The sequence below is a fragment of the Enhydra lutris genome, unplaced genomic scaffold (assembly GCF_002288905.1).
Source record: "Enhydra lutris kenyoni isolate GAN:26980312 unplaced genomic scaffold, ASM228890v2 scaffoldscaffold59, whole genome shotgun sequence".
In the NCBI taxonomy this organism is placed as follows: Eukaryota; Metazoa; Chordata; class Mammalia; order Carnivora; family Mustelidae; genus Enhydra; species Enhydra lutris.
The window spans coordinates 11,548,384-11,568,092 of NW_019154143.1; the positions used below are offsets into that span (position 1 = coordinate 11,548,384).

The window sequence follows — 19,709 nt, forward strand, 5'->3', positions numbered from 1 at the left end:
AAAAAATAACCAAATTACCCTCATACACTCTTAATATCCATGCTTCAAGGCTTTACCTGTTCCCTGCCTTGTATAATTGGTTTTTTACATGTGCACATCTTTTTACATTTTTACATCCTCACCAGTGATGGCAGAGACTATGCTGCATTGATCTTATCCCTACCAAGGCAGTGCCTTGGATGCAGGAGATACCAATGTTGCTTGATTTGCTCAAGTCAATGACAGTAGTTTTTTTTTTTTTATTAAGATTTTATTTAATTTATTTATTTGACAGACAGAGATCACAAGTAGGCAGAGAGGTAGGTGGGTGGGGGGTGGGGGGCGGGGAGCAGGCTCCCTGCCAAGCAGAGAGCCTGAGGTGGGGCTCGATCCCAGGAACCTGAGATCATGACCTGAGCCGAAGCCAGAGGCTTAACCCACTTAGCCACCCAGGCGCTCCAGTTACAGTAGTTCCAGTCTGCCTTGGAAGCTAGGTTTTAATAAAATAGCCACAAAATCTAAATGACAAAAGTACTTATACTTTAATAATGTAAAATCCTCGCTGAGTCTATTACCAGCAATCTGTACAGATGTGCAATACTTAGCACTAAGGCACACAATATTTGTTGACTGAATTAAGGTTTTAATTATTTTAATCATATATATATATATATATATCATCATCAACTGAAGTTGGAAGTTAAAGACTTCTGGATTACAAAGACATTTATAGTACACGAATTTATAGCAAATATCTTTCAAACTGCTAGTGCCACCTACTGGGGAGGATTGGCCAGTGTTCCAGAAACCTATCTCCCTGTGCTCTTGAATTTTGATGGTTGTATAACAAGGGGCCTATACGAAGCATTAGTAAACAATAAAAATCTGACACAATAAAAAAATTATATATAATTACAAGTTTCTTGTGAAAAGGAGCTTTCACAAATTCAATCTTCACATTTATATATGTACATGAACCTCAACTCAGAACTCTGGACTAGACCCTCAGTAATTACTGGCTGAGTAAGTGTCTAGAGTGACTCATAAGGCAGAGAGAGCCTCTTGACTATAAATAAGTTCTATTTTAAGTTATAACAATATTAATCCGGGATTGTATTTTTCCTCTGGACATTACTTACATTTGACAGTAAAGGAGTTCTCTTTGACAGCAAGCTTTCAAAGAAGAAAACGCTGGGCGAAGTACACAATAAGACAGATGTAAGCCCTGCCACTTTCAGCTTTAAGTAACCAGGAGGCTTTATTTGTCTGAAAATTACTAACTGTGCTACCGACGTTACGCTTACAACACAGAGCCTTGGGTTCAGGGACCCTGACCTCAAAGTACTTTCCGGACCACTTTCCATGAATTTAGAGAACAGTTTGTTTCCCTTGAGCTGAGAGGACTGGGTAGGAGCACGTGCAGAGGATGCAAGAAACTGAGACACAAAGAGCAGAACTTTGACATGAGCTCGGACTACAACCACAGTTAAATCTAGGACCTGAATTTTCGGCTTCAGGCTGGCCCTGCTTCCCAGCCCGTCCCCGCCCCCGTATGGTCCCGCCCCCCCCCCCCCCATTCCCGCGGCCCGCCTCCACACTCGGGCCCAGCCCTGATTCCCGCCTCCCATCCCGGCCCCGCCCCAAATCTACCCCCGCCTCCCCACTCCGGCCCGGCCCCGAGGCCCGCCTCCACTCTCTGACCCGCCCACCCCTCCTAGCCTTGCTCTAGCTTCTTTAGCTCCCCGCCGCGCCCGGGCCTCAGCCCAGCTTCGCGGGCCCGAACCGGGCCTCATCGGCCAAACCCAAACCCCCTCGTCCACCTCCCAGTTAGAGACACACCAACCGACCCGAACCCGCCTCCCGGGGGCGGAGCTCACCAGGTGCGGACCCGGGGCGTGGCGGGCGTGTAGGAGCGCCAGGTGCGGCTTCCGTGTCAAGATGGCCGCCGCCTGCCGCATCGGAGCCCGGCTCCAGCCCGGACGCCGCCTTCTTGTCGGGGCCCCGCTGCTTCGTGTCGCCCTCTACCTCCTGTGCTGGGCGCTGGCGGCTGTGGGCGCCGTCCCGGAGCCTGGGCTATGGGCAGCGACGGTCAACGACGTAAGTGGAGCGTGGAGACCGAGGCGTGGCGCGTCTCGGGCCCTACGGGTCCTCGCGGAGCTCGCTGCGACCCCCGGGCCCGGCCGGGGACTTGTTCATCTGGTCTGTACCCGGCCTGCTCCGGCTCGGTGATACGGTCACTGAGTTTTTCGTCCGTTATGGACCGGGAGAGCCCCCTTCTCCGGCCCGACCTAGGCTGTGGGGAATCCTGTGCATGAGGACGGCTCTCCCTTCTGAGCGCTGGAACTGTTCCTAAGGATCGCCTTCCCGAAGTCCTGGCGCCTGTTGGGCTCTGACGCGTTCTGGCTCGCCCAGGTTCTTGTTTATTCAGACCCGAGCCCCCAGATCCCTTGGCACTCGCTCGGGCCCGCATCTTTGCCATTTGACCCCACTTCGGGCCCGGGTGCAGCCGCAGGGCCACACCCGTGAGGCCACTTTAGACAGGACTTTCCCAGGCTTCACTCAGCATAAACTTAAAAGCCTGTGTGCCGCTTTTGTTTTTCGTTTTTTGTTTTTTTTTTTCTCTTTAAATAGGGAGGAAACATGGAGCAGCCACCCCACCCCTTTTTCGCTCTTCTAGGGTTCCTGAATTTCTCTAGGGCTCCTATCATAGTTCTGGGAATGTGTGTGTGGAGATGAGGAGGGATGGATGATTAAGGAGTGCTTGAAAGGCTAGTCTGGAGGAATGAGTGTATGGAAACTTCCTTTCCAGGACAGGCCATTTGAGAACTTGGTATCCAGGAGTCACATGAGATGATGTAGGAACGACGCAGGAGTAGAATTTTGGAAAGCCTTGCTGAAGAGGGACAGGAAATCGGGAAGAGGCCTTATCCCTTGCTTTTCTAGTCAGATGATTCAACCAGCTCTGTTTTAAGATGACTATTTTCCACATGCATTGAAATGCTGTTTGAGCCTTAAAGGCAAAACTTACATTTTGATTTAGTCAAACAGAAAAAATTAGTACCAGGTGCTACCATTTCTTCCAGGATTCTTCTGGGTTGGCGTCCCATTATATGTGTCAGTGACAGAGCGTGCACATCTCTATTATTGAATTTCTCTGAACAGTAAAAAGCAAAACTCAGAGAACCACACTTGTGATTTCATGCCATTTCTTTAGTGAATGACAATATCATAAACTTAGAGTAAACCATACTGGAAGTGAACGAGCCGTGCACAGATTGTTAAACTACTTGATCATTATCTGCAAAACTCTTGGCCAGCTATACTTTGGGTGGTGAAACTCCAAAGGCCCAGAAGAAAAAATGACTTTACTTTCTGCTTTAGGAAGGTAAATTTTTTCTTGGGTCCTACATCAGATCAGTAGCAGTCCATCAATCTCTTCTTTGTGGAGAATACACTGATTTCCCCCCCACCCCATTTCAAGCTGTTAGAATTTGCCCTTAAGAATAAGAAAGGAGGGGTGCCTGGGTGGCTCAGTGGGTTATAGCCTCTGCCTTCGGCTCAGGTCATGATCCCAGGGTCCTGTGATCGAGCCCCACATGGGGCTCTCTGCCCAGCAGGGAGCCTGCTTCCATTCCTCTCTCTCTGCCTGCCTCTCTGCCTACTTGTGATCTCTGTCTGTCAAATAAATAAATAAAATCTTAAAAAAAAAAAGAAAGAATAAGAAAGGAGAGGGAGGCTCTCATATGTATTGCAAATGTATTAAGAAGTGCTTCTTTCGATTGTAAAGCAAACAAATAGTTTGATCATCTGCTGTGCACAGTGTACTAGACCGGCCATTGTTGTTGCAAAGATGAATTTAAGCAACAATCTCTTCTCTCAAGAAGCTCCTATAGTAGTAGAGACAACAGATTCATTAGTAGTTATATACATGGCAGCATCCTTGGAATATTAGTGGAGCACTGGGGGCGGGGTGGGGGGCAGTGTCGCCTAACTCCACTTTCTAGACTTGATGTCTGGTTGTGTCTTTAAAGGTGAGTGGGTGTTACCTGGATGAGGGAGAAGGAGGGAGTAGAAAAGTAGCAATGCAGGAAATTCTTAGTGTTTCTGCTGAATGAGGTTCTGGTTGGAGTGTTAAAGGGGACTTAGGCTACTCTAAGCCTCCCACAGCTTAGCCCTAAACCTATTGCCGCGGGTCTAAACTCCAGGACTCCTAGGGTCTGAGGCCAGTGATGTCCACTGAGTAAAGTGAACTAGAGTCAGGGGATGCTGGGAGAGCTGTGGCCTGTAGATTATGTGCTCCTTCTGAAGAGGTCAGTTGCCATTCAGCTAGTGGATCTTATATGGCAATGTAGACACAGAATTGCCAAGTCTCCTCTTTTTTTTTTTTTTTTAAAGGGAAAACCAGAATCCATATTTTTATCATGTCAGCTAATCCAAAACATTTTTAGAAGTTCTGATGTGGGCCAAACACACCCCATTTAGAGGTTTGCTTAGGCCACCAATAACAGATTTTGGGTGTGAACGAAGGAGAGCCATTGAAGGATTGTAGGCATAAGTACCAATCACTATGGCTGCTATCTAAGCATGAATTATAGACTCAGATCTGGTGGCAGAATTACCAATTAGGTTATTGCAGAGCAGGAGGCAGACAATGTTGAGAGCCTGAATTGGAGCAGTGGTGGCAGGGATAGAGAAGAAGAACTTAATTTGGGAAGTTTTTGCAAGATAAAGTAGACATGCCTTGGGGATTGGGTGATGGAGCTAAGCAGCTAGAAGGAGTCAAGGCTGGGGTGACTGAAGATGGCATCACCTGCAACCAACATGGGTAGTGTAGAAAGAGAGGAACAGAGAGGAATGTGTCTGCTTTAGGACAGGTTAGTGTGGAATGTCTCCACTAGGGTGAACATGACCTTGAGGCAGTTGGGTATGTGGATCTGGGGCTCAGAGGAGGGGGTCTGGGCTAGGGGATTTGTTATTGTTGAAAATGTTGGGGTGGAAGGTTATCAAGAAAGAGCTGCCTATCATCTGGGGTTTTCATTTCTAACCACTTGTTCATTGAACACAATCCTTTCTCACAGTGTTTTCATTTTTGCTTAGGGCAGATATTAAATAACTAAGTAATGGATTATTTCATTTTAATTGTGGCAAGGGTCATGAAGGATGGGTCCTAGAGACTGTGTAAGGGAGTGCCTGGCCTGATGTGGTGCCTGGTGGAGGACTTCCTTAGGAAGGGGGTCTTGAACTGGCCTGAGAAACTTCAGAAGTCTTTAACAAGGTGGACAAAGAGTGACAGGGAAGGGCTCTTAAGTAAGTTTTCAGCTTGACTACTAAGGTCCTGAGAGCCCGAAGGAGTATCCTGCTCTCAAAGCACTGAGAGAAAGGTGCTAAGAGGTGGGCAGGCCTTGATCATGCAGGGGTCTATGAGCGGCAGTAAGAATTGGTTTGTTATAAGCACACATTGGGAAACCATAACAATTTAGGAACAGGGATGGTTGTTTTACCGAAAGTACATTCGAATAGATACCGAGAAAGCAACTGAAGATGCACAAATAGGTCTCCTTCCTGAGCAACAGTAATGGTACAGGGCAGCAGCCCTTACCTCCTGTGTGTTGGCTTTCTCCAGCTGAGGCGCTTGAAGCAAGGGCATTCCGGAGCCTCTTAGAGAGTAGACCCATGGGACAAGACTTTAAGCAAGTGGATGATGGGACCAGATTTACATTTTTAAGAAATAATCACTCTGGTCACGGGAGTGCTAGAGTTAGAAGTGTATATTTTCAAAGGTAAAACTGTACTACTAAATAGAGAAAACATTTTTTTAACTAAATCTTTCTGTATTTTCTTGTGTTTCATTTTAGAAATCAGGACCTTTGATATTTAGAAAAACTATGTTTAACTCTACTGAAATCAGGTTTTCTGGTAAGTACAATAAACTAATATAATACTAACAATAGTATATAAATGAATAACATAATGTAATATATAAGCTGATATATTAATAAAACTAGTATAACATATATTTTAAGCTATGCAGATGTTTTGTTTTTAAGTGGTTCTAACATGTTCAGGGTTTCTTTTGTTTCGGTCAAGTCTTGGTTATTTTTAAGAATGGATTTTTCTGATCCTGTCTCAAAAAATGTAATATGAATCATTAATTAAAATTTATAATTAAAGTATAATAAGGTAGGCTTCAGCAAAGAAAAGTATTTCACTTCTGTGAAATTTTACTCTGAATCCCAACTTTTAAAACTAGATAAATTCCTTTTATGAATATATGAAATGTCATGATTGTGGTAAAGCCTTTGTCCCTGAAACTTTTGTAAATATATGCATGGTCATAGAATACAATAAAAATTACTAGACACTAACATTTTAATTAAGATTTTAAGTACTGATGTGTAAGAACTATCAAGTCATAGATTTTGAGGTTTTTAATATTTTTAAGGGGTTTACAGCAAATCTTATTCACTATAGTCTAACTCTTCTTAGTGTTTCCAGTAACTTGACTAGGTAATTCTGTTGCTAGGGTCAAAGTTTTGGAATAAGGAGTAGTTTTTTGTTGGGTAGAGTTAATTGGCTTCCTGGGGATCCAAAGCCATGCCCCTTTTTTCTATCACACCGTATTTATGCATTCACAGATCATTTGTTGGGTGATTCTGTCATATGTGGGTCTTTGCTGAGGGAAGTTGGCCAGCCATGAACTAGAAAGCAGAAATAGTTCAGAGCAGCTCATTGGTATCATAGATCATCAGTGGTGATATTAACTTGGTAAGAGGAAACTTGGTAAGAGGAAACTGAAGCCAGAGATAGGTGATGAAAAAGATGGGGCATCCATTTGCTTTAATGAATTCAAATCTCAGTGCCTAGACAAGTAAGGTTTTGAAGGTACAGACAAGCTTTGCTCAGTATCGTAGTCAATAAGGTTTATCTGAGGCACAGTTATTGCTAGAAGGTGAGACAAAAAAGTTAAATGGTGGGGGGAAGGATATGTACCAATGAAAAGTAATTTGATTTAAAAAAACAATACATAGAGGCTGCTGGGAAGATGGCAGAGTAGGAGGACGCTGGGTTCACCTCTTGTTGCATGGCCACCTAGAAAACCCCCACATCGGCATAAATAATCCAGAAAGCAATTGGAAAACTGGCAGAACAGACTCCAACATAGATAAGAGGCCACAGCGAAGCAAATCTACCCACTCCGATCGCCTTTGGCAAGATCCCATCAAAGCAGTGCCACAAGCCTGGCAGTATGTGCACAGCCCAGACAAGGGCCAGCATCACTCCAAAGTGAGTACTGCTCCAGGGAGAGGGGAAGATAACCACACACCAGTCTGACTGTAACCCCAGCAGTGGGCTGGGGGCAGGCAGCTGGTCTGACTGCAGGCCCCACCCACCAACAAAAGCTTCTCAGGTGACAACACAGGGAAAGTGCCCGAAGTTTAGTCCTACTTATCTCCTATAAACATCTGATCTGACTCAACTCAAGCCCAAGGCAACCCACTAACAACATAGGCACCAGACTCTGCCCACAATAGGCAGAGAGCCATTGTAGGCTGGACTGAAGGCAAAAACAGCTCCACTGCAACAGTAGGACATCCCTGTAGCAACACACATAGGAGACACCACCCCTGAAGCACCGTTTTCTGGTAAAAAGAAGACATTGCACTGCAGGACCTCTTCTTTATAAAGCCACTACTTTCAAATGTGGGAGATTGTAGCTGACTTTCCAACACAGAGAAACAGACACAACAGTAGACAAAATGAGACAGAGGACTGTGTCCCAAATGAAAGAGCAGAACAAAATCAGAGCAAGAGACCTGAACAAAATGGAGATAAGTAATATGTCTGACAGTGAATTTAAAGTAATGGTCATAAAGATGCTTGCTAGAATTGAGAAAGAAGTGCAGAACCTCCATGAAACCCTCTACAAAGAGATAGGAGATGTAAAAAGAACCAATTAGAGTTATTGGACTCACTAAATGGAAATAAAAATAGACCATGTGGAATAAATAGCAAACAAGAGGAATTAGAAGAATGGATCAGCCACCTGGAGGTCAGAGTAATGGAAAGTAATCAAGCTGAGCCGATGAGAAGGGAGAAAAATATGAAAAATGAGAATAGACCCAGGGAACTCAGTGACACTGTGAAGCATAACAGTCGTATGATTGGGATCCCAGAAGGAGAAGAGTGAGGAAAGGGGGCAAAAGATTTGTCTGAAGAAATAATAGCTGAAAACTTACAGAATCTGGGGAAGGAAAGAGAAATCCAGATCCAGGAGGTACAGAGAGCCCCCAACAAAACCAGCCTGAAGAGGTCTCCACCAAGATACAAAGTAAATAAGAAGGCCAAAAAGAGTGATAAAGAGAGAATTTTAAAAGCAGCAAGAGAAAGGAAAGCGGTGACATACAAGGGAAACACCATATAGCTATCAGTGAGTTTTTCAGCAGAAACTTTGCAGGCCAGAAGGGAGCGGCCTGATAAATTCCAAGTGCTAAAAGGAAAAAATCTAGAGCCAAGAATACTCTATCCAGCAAGACATTCATTTAGGATAGAAGGAGAGATAGAGTTTCCCGGAAAAACAAAAGTTAAAAGCGAAACCAGCATGTCCCTGTCACACATTATCCCTTCGGCTTGGGGACCCCAAATTCACAGTCCAGCCATTCCCCTGCCCAAGTGAGCATGCATGGCCTGCCACCAGCTCAATGCCAAGTCAATATGGCTTCACCTCAGATTGCCAAGGGCTCAAACTGGCACTTTTCCCCTCAAATTTCCCCTCAAATTCCACAAAAGTGGGCATAATTATAACAGCGTAAGGAAGCAACCCAAACAGTGACACTATTTATGTGGAATATGTAATGGATAAAAGGAGTGTGCTAGGGCACCTGGGTGGGTAGCTCAGTTGGTTAAGCAACACTTTTGGCTTAGGTCATATTCCTGGAGTCCCAGGATCAAGGCCTGCATCGGTCTCCCAACTCCATGGGGTGTCTGCTTCTCCCTCTGACCTTCTCCACTCCTGCTCTCTCTCTCTCAAATAAATAAATAAAATCTTAAAAAAAAAAGAAGGAGTGTGCTAGGCTGAGAACATCTCCATTAAGCACATCAAAGAACAATACATACAGCATGATTCTGGTTAGTAAAAGAAAGAAACCTGGGAAAAAATAAAACAAGATGAAATCAGAGGGAGACAAACCGTAAGAGACTTTTTTTTTTTTAAGATTTGTATTTATTTATTTGACAGACAGCAAAAGAGGGAACACAAGCGGGGGAGTGGTAGAGGGAGAAGCATGCTTCCTGCTGAGCAGGTAGCCAATGCAGGGCTTGATCCCAGGACCCTGGGATCATGACCTGAGCAGAAGACAGACGCTTAACCAACTGAGCCACCCAGGCACCCCGCATAAGAGACTCTTAAGCATAGGAAACAAAGTGAGGGTTGCTGGAGGGGTGTGGGTGGGAGGATGGGGTAGCTACTGATGGGCATTAAAGAGGGCATGTAATGAGCACTGGGTGTTCTATGCAACTATGAATCACTGAACTCTACCTTTGAAACTAATATTATACTATATGTTAATTAATTGAATTTAAGTTTAAAAAAGGAATTTTCCCCCAAAAAATCAATAGGTAATATTTGTGATCAGCTAAGAGTAGACCACACTCAAGATGGTGGTATTAACATATCTAAAGAAAGAATGAGGCAACAGAAGGGAGTTAGAAGCAAAAGCATAAGAAAATACGAGTGTTAAGTCAGGTTAAAGCAGAGGTCTAGCAGCATGGATGGGAGAGAAGTCTTCTTGAGCTGTGACTGTAGGTATGAGAGGTCACTGGCAGGGTAGGTGCAGCATCCTTCTGAGCCACCTCGTTCTGGTGCTTTGGTCATCAGACAACTTTCAGCAACTTCCGATATGCAGGAAAGTATGCTGAAGCGAGAGAGTTAATCAATCATTATACAACCACTTTACAGTTACTATTCATTTTAAGTGAGTATTTGGGCTTTCTAGATTATACGTCTACATTGATGGTGTGGTGAAGGAGTGAGACCATGTCTCTGTGTTCTCACAGAACCAGATTTTAGTGCTTGCAAAGCTAAGAATTAGTCCCTTGGATATGTATCTGGCTTTCTCTTAGGTGACCCCTCTTTTGCTACCCCATTCAGGATGCAGTCTTGTGGAGTCACGGCCAAAAATTTCTCAGTGTAATTCACCATATAAACAGAATAAAAGAAATACACTATATAATCATCTCAATATGTACAGAAAAGCATTTGAAAAAAGGTAACACCCATTCATGATAAAAACCCTTAGAATTCTAAAACTAGAAATTAAAGACTTCCTCAAGCCGATAAAGGCATCTGTGAAAAATCTATAACATAATGTCAGTTTTCCCCAGATTTTCTATAAATTCAATCAATCTCAATCAGAATCTAAGCTGACTTTAATGTAGAAATTAACTGTTTCTAAAATTTATATGCAAATACAAAAAACCTAGAATAGTCAAAGCAATTTTAAAAAAGAACAAAGTTGAAAGACTTCTGTCTGATTTCAGAATGTATATAAAGGCATTGTAATCCTAACAGTGTGGTATTAGTATAAAGGTAGAACATATAGAACAGTGAGACAGATCAGAGAGCTCAGAAATATACCCACATATGTAAACTCAATTGACTTTCAGTAAAGGTGCCAAGGTCAATTCTTTAGAAAGAAGTTAGTCTTTTCTGTAAATGATGCTGGAACAACTGTGTATCTATACTGAAAAAAATCTCGTTTCTTACATTGATCATGGATTTAGACACTGTCTCCACCTCTCTGTCCTTCCCTTCTGGGACTCCATTTGCCCTTATGTTAGACTGCTTGATATTGTTTTATAGGTCACTGAGGCTTTGTTAATTTTTTTTAGTCTTTTTCTATGCTTCATTTTGGATCTTTCTATTGCTTTGTCTTCAAGTTCAGTGATCTTTTCTTGTCTAGTATTTAATCTCATTTAATCTTATTAATCTTATACAGTGAATTTTTTACTTGAATATTGTATTTTTTTAATTTCTAGAAGTTTGGTTCCTTTTTTTCAAATATCTTCTTTCCCTCCTCAGTATTTTTCATATTTTCCTTTACATTGTTGAGCATATGGAAAATATTTATAACAGCTGTTTTAATATTCTTCTCTGCTAACCATCTTTGTCATTTCCATCTTTGTCATAATGACTAATCTATCATGATTATGAATCAGTTTTTTCTGCTTTTTATATCTGATTTTTGTTTGGATGGTGGATGTCATGAATGTTACTTTTTTTTTTTTTTTTTTTGAGAGAGAGTTAGAGAGTACAATCAGGGGAGGGGCAGCGGGAGAGGGAGAAGCAGACCCCCCCACTGAGCAGAGAGCCTGAGGAGGGGCTTGATCCCAGGAATCTGGATTGTGACCAAGGCAGGTGCTTAACTGTCTGAGCCATTCAGGCGACCCATGAATGTTACATTCTTTTTTTTTTTTTTTTAAGATTTTATTTATTTATATGACAGACAGAGATCACAAGTAGGCAGAGTGGCGGGCAGAGAGAGAGGAAGAGAAACAGGCTCCCTGCTGAGCAGAGAACCCGATGCGGGGCTCCATCCCAGGACCCTGGGATTATGACTCTAGCCGAAGGCAGAGGCTTAACCCACTGAGCCACCCAGGCACCCCTGAATGTTACATTCTTAAGTGCTGAGGTGTTGTACTCCTTTAACAACTTTTTTTCTGGCAGACAGCTAAGTTTCTTTTGGGTCAGTTTGATCCTTTCCAGTTTTATGTTTAATTTCTTTTAGGGTGGACCTGGAGTAGCTTTACTGTAGGGCTAACTTAGCACCACTTCTAAGGTATGACCCTGCTACATTTCTCTGAATGCTTGGTATATTTAATGAAATTAATAGATATTAATTTCCACTCTGGTTAGTGGAAGCTCAATTAGTTCCCAGCCCTGTGTGATCTCTGAGAATCACTGGACTTCTTCCTATGCAGGGGCTGGCTACTATACAGACAGGCTCAATGGTATCCCTGTCCAGATTTCATTTACTTTTTCTCTAGGCAGCTCCCAACTCTTAGGTGTTCTGCCTCAGTAGTTTTACCAGTCTCAGTCTCAGGTTGGATTCCCTCTGGTTACCAGTCTTCAAGATGGCTCACAGTGATCCCTGCCTCCTGGTTTTCGTGACTTTATATAGTCCTCTACCATATTATATTAAGGTTGGTCTGACCAAGAGAATATGGCAGAAGTAATGGCATATTGCTTCTGAAACTAGGCCATAAAAGATACTGTGGCTTCTTCTTTTTCTCTCTCTCTCTCTCTGATGACCTATTCTAGGGAAAGGCAGCTGCCATGTTGTGATAACACTCCCAAAAGAGCTTTTTCTAATTCTAGACTTAATCCTTTTCAGTCTTTCTAATCATGTTACCCTTCTACTTGCATACAGTAGTGCTTTGTAATATTCAAAATAAAGGAAAACTCCTTAGCAGAGCACGGTACCCCTTACAACTTTCCTCCAGCACTCTTTTTTTTTTTTTTTAAGATTTTATTTATTTGACAGAGAGGGAACACAAGCAAGGGGAGTGGGAGAGAGAGAAGCAGGCCTCCCGCTGAGCATGGAGCCCAACGTGGGGCTTGATCCCAGGACCCTGAGGTCATGACCTGAGCCAAAGCAAATGCTTCACTACTGAGTCACCCAGGCTCCCCTTCTCCAGCACTCTTACCCAGCTTCAGCTCTTCGCCCTTTCCCCAGTCTGTGTTCTGACCATTGCCAACTATTTTGTGGTGTTCATGGACATTTGCATACTGTTCCCCTCTCCTCATCACCTAGCTAATTCCTGCTCTTCACTTTAAAGGCCTCCTCCTCCAGTAAGCCTGTTGGTACCCCTTCTTCATGCTCTTCTAGACTATGTTAGGTGCCCTGCCCAGGGCCTTGACCCCCTGTTCTCAGACCCTTATTCTATCAAAGGTGCCTATTTAATTGTTAGCCCTTCTCTCCCCAGTACCTCTTATATCAAGGACTGGAGTTGTTCTAGTTTACCGTTACTCTTTCTGACACACAAGGGATGCTCACTCAGTATTTTTTAAATAAGTCAGTGACGAGAACAGTTTAGAGTGACTTTAGAGTAAGCAGTGACCTTACTCTAAATATTATATAATACTTACGTATTCTGTTACTCAGTTGATTTTTAACTCTATAGATTTAATACAGCGATTAAATGAATAATATTATAGCAACTTTTGGTTAACTAAAATAATTTAATTTAATGAATTTATCTCACTTTGCAGTGACTGGGAGAAATTAGGTAATATTTTACTCACTATTTCATTAAAGTAGCCTATTTTAAATTGCATTCTCGAAACCTTAAGCTTATATTGGAGCATATATATGATTACTGTAAAACGAAACTTTCTTTTTCTAACCAGTTAAGTCATTCAGTTGTTCTGGGCCTGTGAAGTTTGCCATAGAGTGGCATTTGAAGCATTATACCTGTCAAAATGAATATTCTAAGCTGGAGGTAAGTAAAATGCAAATTTTCAGTGCATATAAAACTATGAAGGGGGGCTCCTGCATTGGGCTCCCTGCTCAGCAGGAAACCTGCTTCTCCCTCTCCTGCTCCCCCTGCTTGTGTTCCCTCTCATGCTGTGTCTCTTTCTGTCAAATAAATAAATAAAATCTTCTTTAAAAAAAAAGCTATGAAGGAAAAATTATGAGTATAAAGATTTATTAGCTCATCAGGTGAGGAGGCCAGAAATATAGATTGTAGTTTTGAAGTGCCACAGATTTATTTTCGGACTTCGGCAAGAAATGCTCTAATTGTATCAAAGTGTATGCTTTCTGAGGAGGAAACATCTTTTCGTTTCCTTTTGTCTTATGAAAAATGTTAATAAATATTTAAACCAGACATGTAAGAACCATTAATAAAGGGGTTGTGGGTCCCATACAAATAAAAATCAATGTAGTTTAAGGAAGTAATGTAAAATTTTTACTTCATCCAAAAAATTAGTTATAGGGCACCTAGAACTTTAGGGAGGCTGAGTAAATTTAGTGAGTAGAAGCAGATCACAGGGAGGTGAGAAGAGAAAAGGAGACCCCCAGGGAAGGGAGGGGGAGCATGTGAGAGGAGGGTGTCCACTGGGCTCCTGTGTCCTTCAGCAAGGTGTTTCTTTTGACAGTGCTGATGGTTGCTTACAGCTACTTCCTTGTGAGCTCCTACCTTAAATGATGCATAGGTTTCCGTACTTTTATCTGTGTTATCTTTTCATTTGGGATGAAAGCTACCATTTTCCTCAAATAGTGCCTTTGTGACTATCCCCAAATATTTTACCCCTTCATACTAAATACTTCAGTGTGTGTTTCCTTAGAACAAAGATATTCACTTAGATTACACAATACAGTGATAAAAATAAAGGAAATTTAACATTGATACAAAACTATTATCTAATAGATCTTTTTTTTTTTTAAGATTTTATTTATTTATTTGTCAGAGAGAGAGAGAGCATGAGAACAAGCAGGGGGAGTGCCAGGCAGAGGGAGAAGCAGGCTCCCTGCCGAGCATGGAGCCAAATACAGGACTTGATCCCAGGACTCTGGGATCATGACCTGAGCTGAAGGTAGACACTTAACCAACTGAGCCACTCAGAATTCCCTAATAAACAGATCTTGTTACAGTTTTGGGAGTGTCCCCTAAACATCCTTTTTAGCAGTTTTTTGTTGTTTTCCTGGTATAAGTTCCAGTCCAAGATCACACTGCCATTTCTGCAGCTTTTTTTTTTTTCGTCTTTCCTGACATTGATATATTTGGGGTGTACAAACCATTTATTTTTATAAAATGTCCTTCGCTTCCAATATTTCTGATATTTTCTCATGATTAGTTTAGGTTAGATTAGTACTGGCTTGTCCCATTTTTGGTAATGCTAACTTTGATTAGTTGGTTAAGGAAGTTTCTACCAGGTTTCTCCACTATAAAGTTACTACTTTTCTCTTTGTTGTTAACAATAATTTGTGAAGAAATACTTTTGTATTTGTATGTGAATATCCTGAATTTTTTTTTTTTTAAGATTTTATTTATTTATTTTCAGAGAGAGAGAGAGTACAGGCAGGCAGAGAGGCAGGCAGAGGCAGAGGGAGAAGCAGGCTCCCTGCAGAGCAAGGAGCCCGATGTGGGACTCGATCCCAGGATGCTGGGATCATGACCTGAGCTGAAGGCAGCCATTTAACCGACCTAGCCACCCAGGCATCCCGAATATCCTGATTTTTCATCAAACCTTGTTTTAATATCCTTTGATTCTGGCCTGATCAATCAGTTATTGCTCTGATGATTGCTGAATGGTGATTTTTCTAATTCCATATTTTCTTTTGCTTTGTTAACATTCTGCCATCAGGATGAGCTCTCTCTTTTCCTTTTATTTTACCTATCAGTCATTTAACTGAGCAACCATCAGCATGGACTCATTGATTTTTGCTTTGTTACATGGGTTACAATATGATTTTAAATTTATTTTGCTCAAATTGTCTCCTATTTGGCCAGTAGAAGCCAACTTAACCTTTTCTTGATGACTGGAAGCTGCCATTAGCAGCCTGGTTTTATTCATCCGTCTTTGATTTAACCTTCCTTGTAGTAGTTAAATGCTGGTTTTCTTTCTCTCTAAAATCTTTTATACATGGGATCAAATGAAAGTAGCCTCAGGTCAAAGTATTTTTTACTTCTCCGTATACCATTTCCTATGGTAATACCTTAGTCACTTTTCTTCCTCTAAGATTATGCTTCTATTATGTGTTACTGGATCTGAGTGCCTTGGAATGGCTAACATGTTATGATTACCTTGTCATACTTAAAATTATATCCAAAACATTTTTCTTTTCAGTATTCTGTATGTTTTCAAGTGCTCCAAACTGAATAAATCTTTGCAATCATTTAGATACTAAGTTTTACTTATCTTCTTGAATAAGAAGTGTAGAAATAAATTATAATGTAGAATTTTACCTTGGGTAGGAGGAGCTATCACAAAAACAGGATCCTAGTGTTGATGAAGACTTTTGTGGCCATTATTTCAAGAACATTGAATGTTGGACAACAAAATATGAAAACTTAGACTGCAACAGTGACTTGCAGGTGTTTCCCTCACTGACTGTGAGTATCTGTCTTGCCATGTCAAAGTCGAATGTACTTTACTCCCAGTGAATACAAGTATTAACTTAAATTCTATTTTATCAATATTTTGATAAAGAAAGGTGCTTATTTTGTTAATTTTAGGTGTTAACAAGTAAGATCCTGGCACCATTACTCCATTTCACTGTACCCTTTACAGAAAAAGAACCTTTTTCTTTTACACCCTTGAAAAAGAACCCTTTAGTCATTTTTTCCTGGTCTGCTGTCAGTTCCTCCATCGTTCTCTCTATCTACTCTAGTGAGACCTTTGCCCCCATCATTCCATCAGAACACCTAGTCACGCTTTCCAGTGCTAAAGCTTTGTCAACTTCCTTAGCTTATCAGCAACCAACCTACTTGAACACTCTCTCCTCCCTTACTTACTTCCTCACAGCCTGGAAGATTTGATTCTGAAATGTTAACAGCAGTCATCCATGGGTTGTGACGCTATGGGTCATTGTAACTTATATTTTTACTCTGTAAATTCTGAAATGAAAAATTGAAAGTAAGTCTTCAGTGAAAATAATAAAGGTGTTTTTAAGATTTGTGATAATAAAAACAAAGTTTTTATTTTATTAAATAAATTTATTTAATTAAATTTATTTTATTAAAAATAAATTTATTATTTTATTTTATAAAAATAAATTAATTAAATTTATTTTATTACAAATAAAAACATAAAGTGTGCATAGCAGAGGTGTATGCTTGATGAATTTTCAGAACCTGAGCACATCAGTATAGACCCAGATCAAGTATAGAATATTTTAGCCCCTAAACCTCCCCCGCAGTATCTTCCCCACCAAAGGTAACCACTACCCTGATTTAAACAGTAATTTTTCAAAAGCAGGATTTTTTTTTTACTCACGTTTGGGCTATAAACTTTTTTACTTTTAATTTTTTCTGGTTCTTTACTTTTTTCAAAGCAATTTTTCTTAATTGTTAAAGCAGTTTTCCCCATAGAAATGCAGCAATATAAAATGGAATATGGAATATAAAATGGAATTGTTTTATTCTTTATTCTTTATTCCAGAATAAGGAACTAATTACAAATACCAGAAATCTTTCAAACCAGGAAAGATCAACAGTGAGTCATTTTATTTGTCTTTAAATCAAATGTTTACAAGTTCTGGTAAGCCTGAAAAGAATCTGTGATGGATAGATACTTGGATAGAGCAATATACAGTAGGGTGATTAGAAGTAGGGGGAGAAAAAGAAGCATTATTTCAAATAGTGTATTTTTTTATGTGTATCTGTATGAATTTTGTATTTACTTATTTCTGACTTTGTTTAAAAATTCCTTTGAAGTTGTAATTTAAGGTTAACTTCTTTGCTACCTTTCTTTCAAATGCCTAACATAACAGTGGGCTGGTCCTGATCATCATTAAGGATGTAAAGAAATAGAAACCATGAATGTAGCTCCAGGGGAAAGAGAATTTGGTATTTGGAGGAATTCCTAAAAGTCAAAAGACCAAGAGGTGAAGAGGCTTGGAAGCAGTTGAGCGTAGGGACTGAAGGTGGCTTTGGGAGGGCTAACCATTTGCTTTGATGCTGTGCCTCTAAGTTTCTCAGTGATCTTAAAGAGTGATCTCAGAGTGGAAATATGTTCCACTCTGCAGTGGCTGGGACAAAACTCTGCTCTGCACAGACTCTGTTGCAGGTGGAGGAGTAGGAAACGAAAGGAAAGGATAGGGAATATTCTGGAAGGGTGAATGTGAAGTTTGATCCAGTTATGTAGGACATTGCAGCATTCCTAGGCATTACAGGGGGCAATTTCATTTCCTGGCAGGACGGCTAGTAACATAGATGTTAGGGAATTTAAGTAATTGAACCTATGTACTGAATCTGTGCAGCCTTTTTAACAATGTTACCTGACTTCTTACTCCCCCAGTTCAGTTTAAAAACAGCCACATTTAACAACTGAATGCTTGATATTAGAATGAAATATGGGAAGTGTAATATTAGAAAAAATATTTGAATGGTATTAATAAGTAAAACATAGAATGATAGTTTCCGGGGGAGATCCTTTAAAAATATTAAAAGGGGAAAAACTCAACAGTAGAAAAAGCTTTTTTCTTCCTCCATTGCTTTGGGTCTGAGAGGGGCAGGTATAGGGGCAGCCCTTCCACAGTCTGCTATCCTTCCACTGTCTACCATTTCTTTCCATTGTTTTAAAACAGTAAAAACTAACCCCATTGAATTACTAAAAGTTGTTTTAAAATGTGGTGGACAGTTGCTTAACTGTAGCTTATATAGCAATTTTTAAAAAAATAACATAAAGGGTTTTTTTCCCCCCTGTTTCAGGATGTTGTAGCGAGAACACAGAGAGATGGGTTTCATATCTTTATTGTTTCTATCAAAACGGAAAAAACAGATGCAAGATGGAATTTGAATGGTATAGTTGAACTGCATGCATTTTTGCTGTCTGCTTTTACTGTATTCTATATTTTTGTCGTTGACCCAAATCTACTTTTTTTTTGTTAAAAATGTCACTCAAGGGATGCCTGGGTGTCTCAGTGGATTAAGCCTCTTCTTTCAGCTCAGGTCATGGTCTCAGGGTCCTGGGATTGAGCCCTGCATTGGGCTCTCTGCTCAGCAGGGAGCCTGCTTCTCCCTCTGCCTTTCCCCCTGCTTGTGCTTTTTCTGTCTTTGTCTCTGTCTCTATCTCAAATGAATAAATAAAATTAAAAAAAAATTATTTCTGTTAATAACAAAAATAATCTGTTTATTTTAAAACTTTAAAACTTTATGCTTATCTTAACTGTAATATTTTTTAATGGATTGGAAATTTAAAATTAGGGTAAATTTTTAAAATTTCAAACCATACTGGGATATAAAATTCTTCATCCTTATAGATTTAAAAAAGAATTTTCTAATATAGAAATGGGTAGGCAACATTTTAGTTGTATTTGAGGTAGATTATATTGTCTGATGAAAATGGCCATCATCGGAGGTTTAAAATTTTTATTTTAAAGCATCTGTCTATAGCTTAGGAGTAGAAGGAGCTTATCTGGCAATTGTGGCTTCTGTGGGTCTGTGAGGTCCCTGCCCACCCCTGTCCCCCAAGGTAGGCCCTCTGTGTCTAATTAAGCTCTATGGTTCCTCTCCTAGTACCCAATGCAAGACTGGGCTTACAAAAGGCAAATTTTTTCTTAGAAGATTTTATTAATCCATTTGACAGAAAGAGATCACAAGTTGGCAGAGAGGCAGGCAGAGAGGGGGAAGCAGGCTCCCTGCTGAGCAGAGCCCAGGACCCTGAGATCATGACCTGAGCCGAAGGCAGAGGCTTAACCTACTGAGCCACCCAGGCGCCCCACAAAAGACAATTTTTAAGAGAATGAATGCTTTCAGAGATCTTAGAATTGCTTCGGCTGTCATTTTCTATGAAATAATTTTTAAGATTTTATTTATTTACTTGTCAGAGAGAGCACAAGCACAAGCAAGAGGAGAGGCAGGCAGAGGAAGAAGCAGGCTCCCTGCTGAGCAGGGAGCCCTATGGGGGACTTATCCTAGGACCCTGGGATCATGACCTGAGCTGAAGGCAGATGCTTAACCAACTGAACCACTCAGGCATCCTGAGTGAGTGTCTGCTGGACCAGTAG

At 41.0% G+C, this 19,709-nt stretch overlaps 1 protein-coding gene across 1 annotated transcript in view; it reads left to right on the top strand.

Moving 5' to 3' along the window:
- Positions 1-1,917: 1,917 nt before the first annotated feature.
- Positions 1,918-19,709, top strand: part of LOC111158423 (transmembrane protein 87B) — a 49,505-nt gene continuing 31,713 nt past the window's right edge. Inside the window, exons 1-6 of the mRNA XM_022520425.1 lie at positions 1,918-2,076; positions 5,835-5,895; positions 13,385-13,476; positions 15,955-16,092; positions 17,141-17,194; positions 18,412-18,502. Of these exons, the coding sequence (XP_022376133.1) occupies positions 1,918-2,076; positions 5,835-5,895; positions 13,385-13,476; positions 15,955-16,092; positions 17,141-17,194; positions 18,412-18,502 (595 nt within the window). The remainder of the gene's footprint in view (positions 2,077-5,834; positions 5,896-13,384; positions 13,477-15,954; positions 16,093-17,140; positions 17,195-18,411; positions 18,503-19,709) is intronic.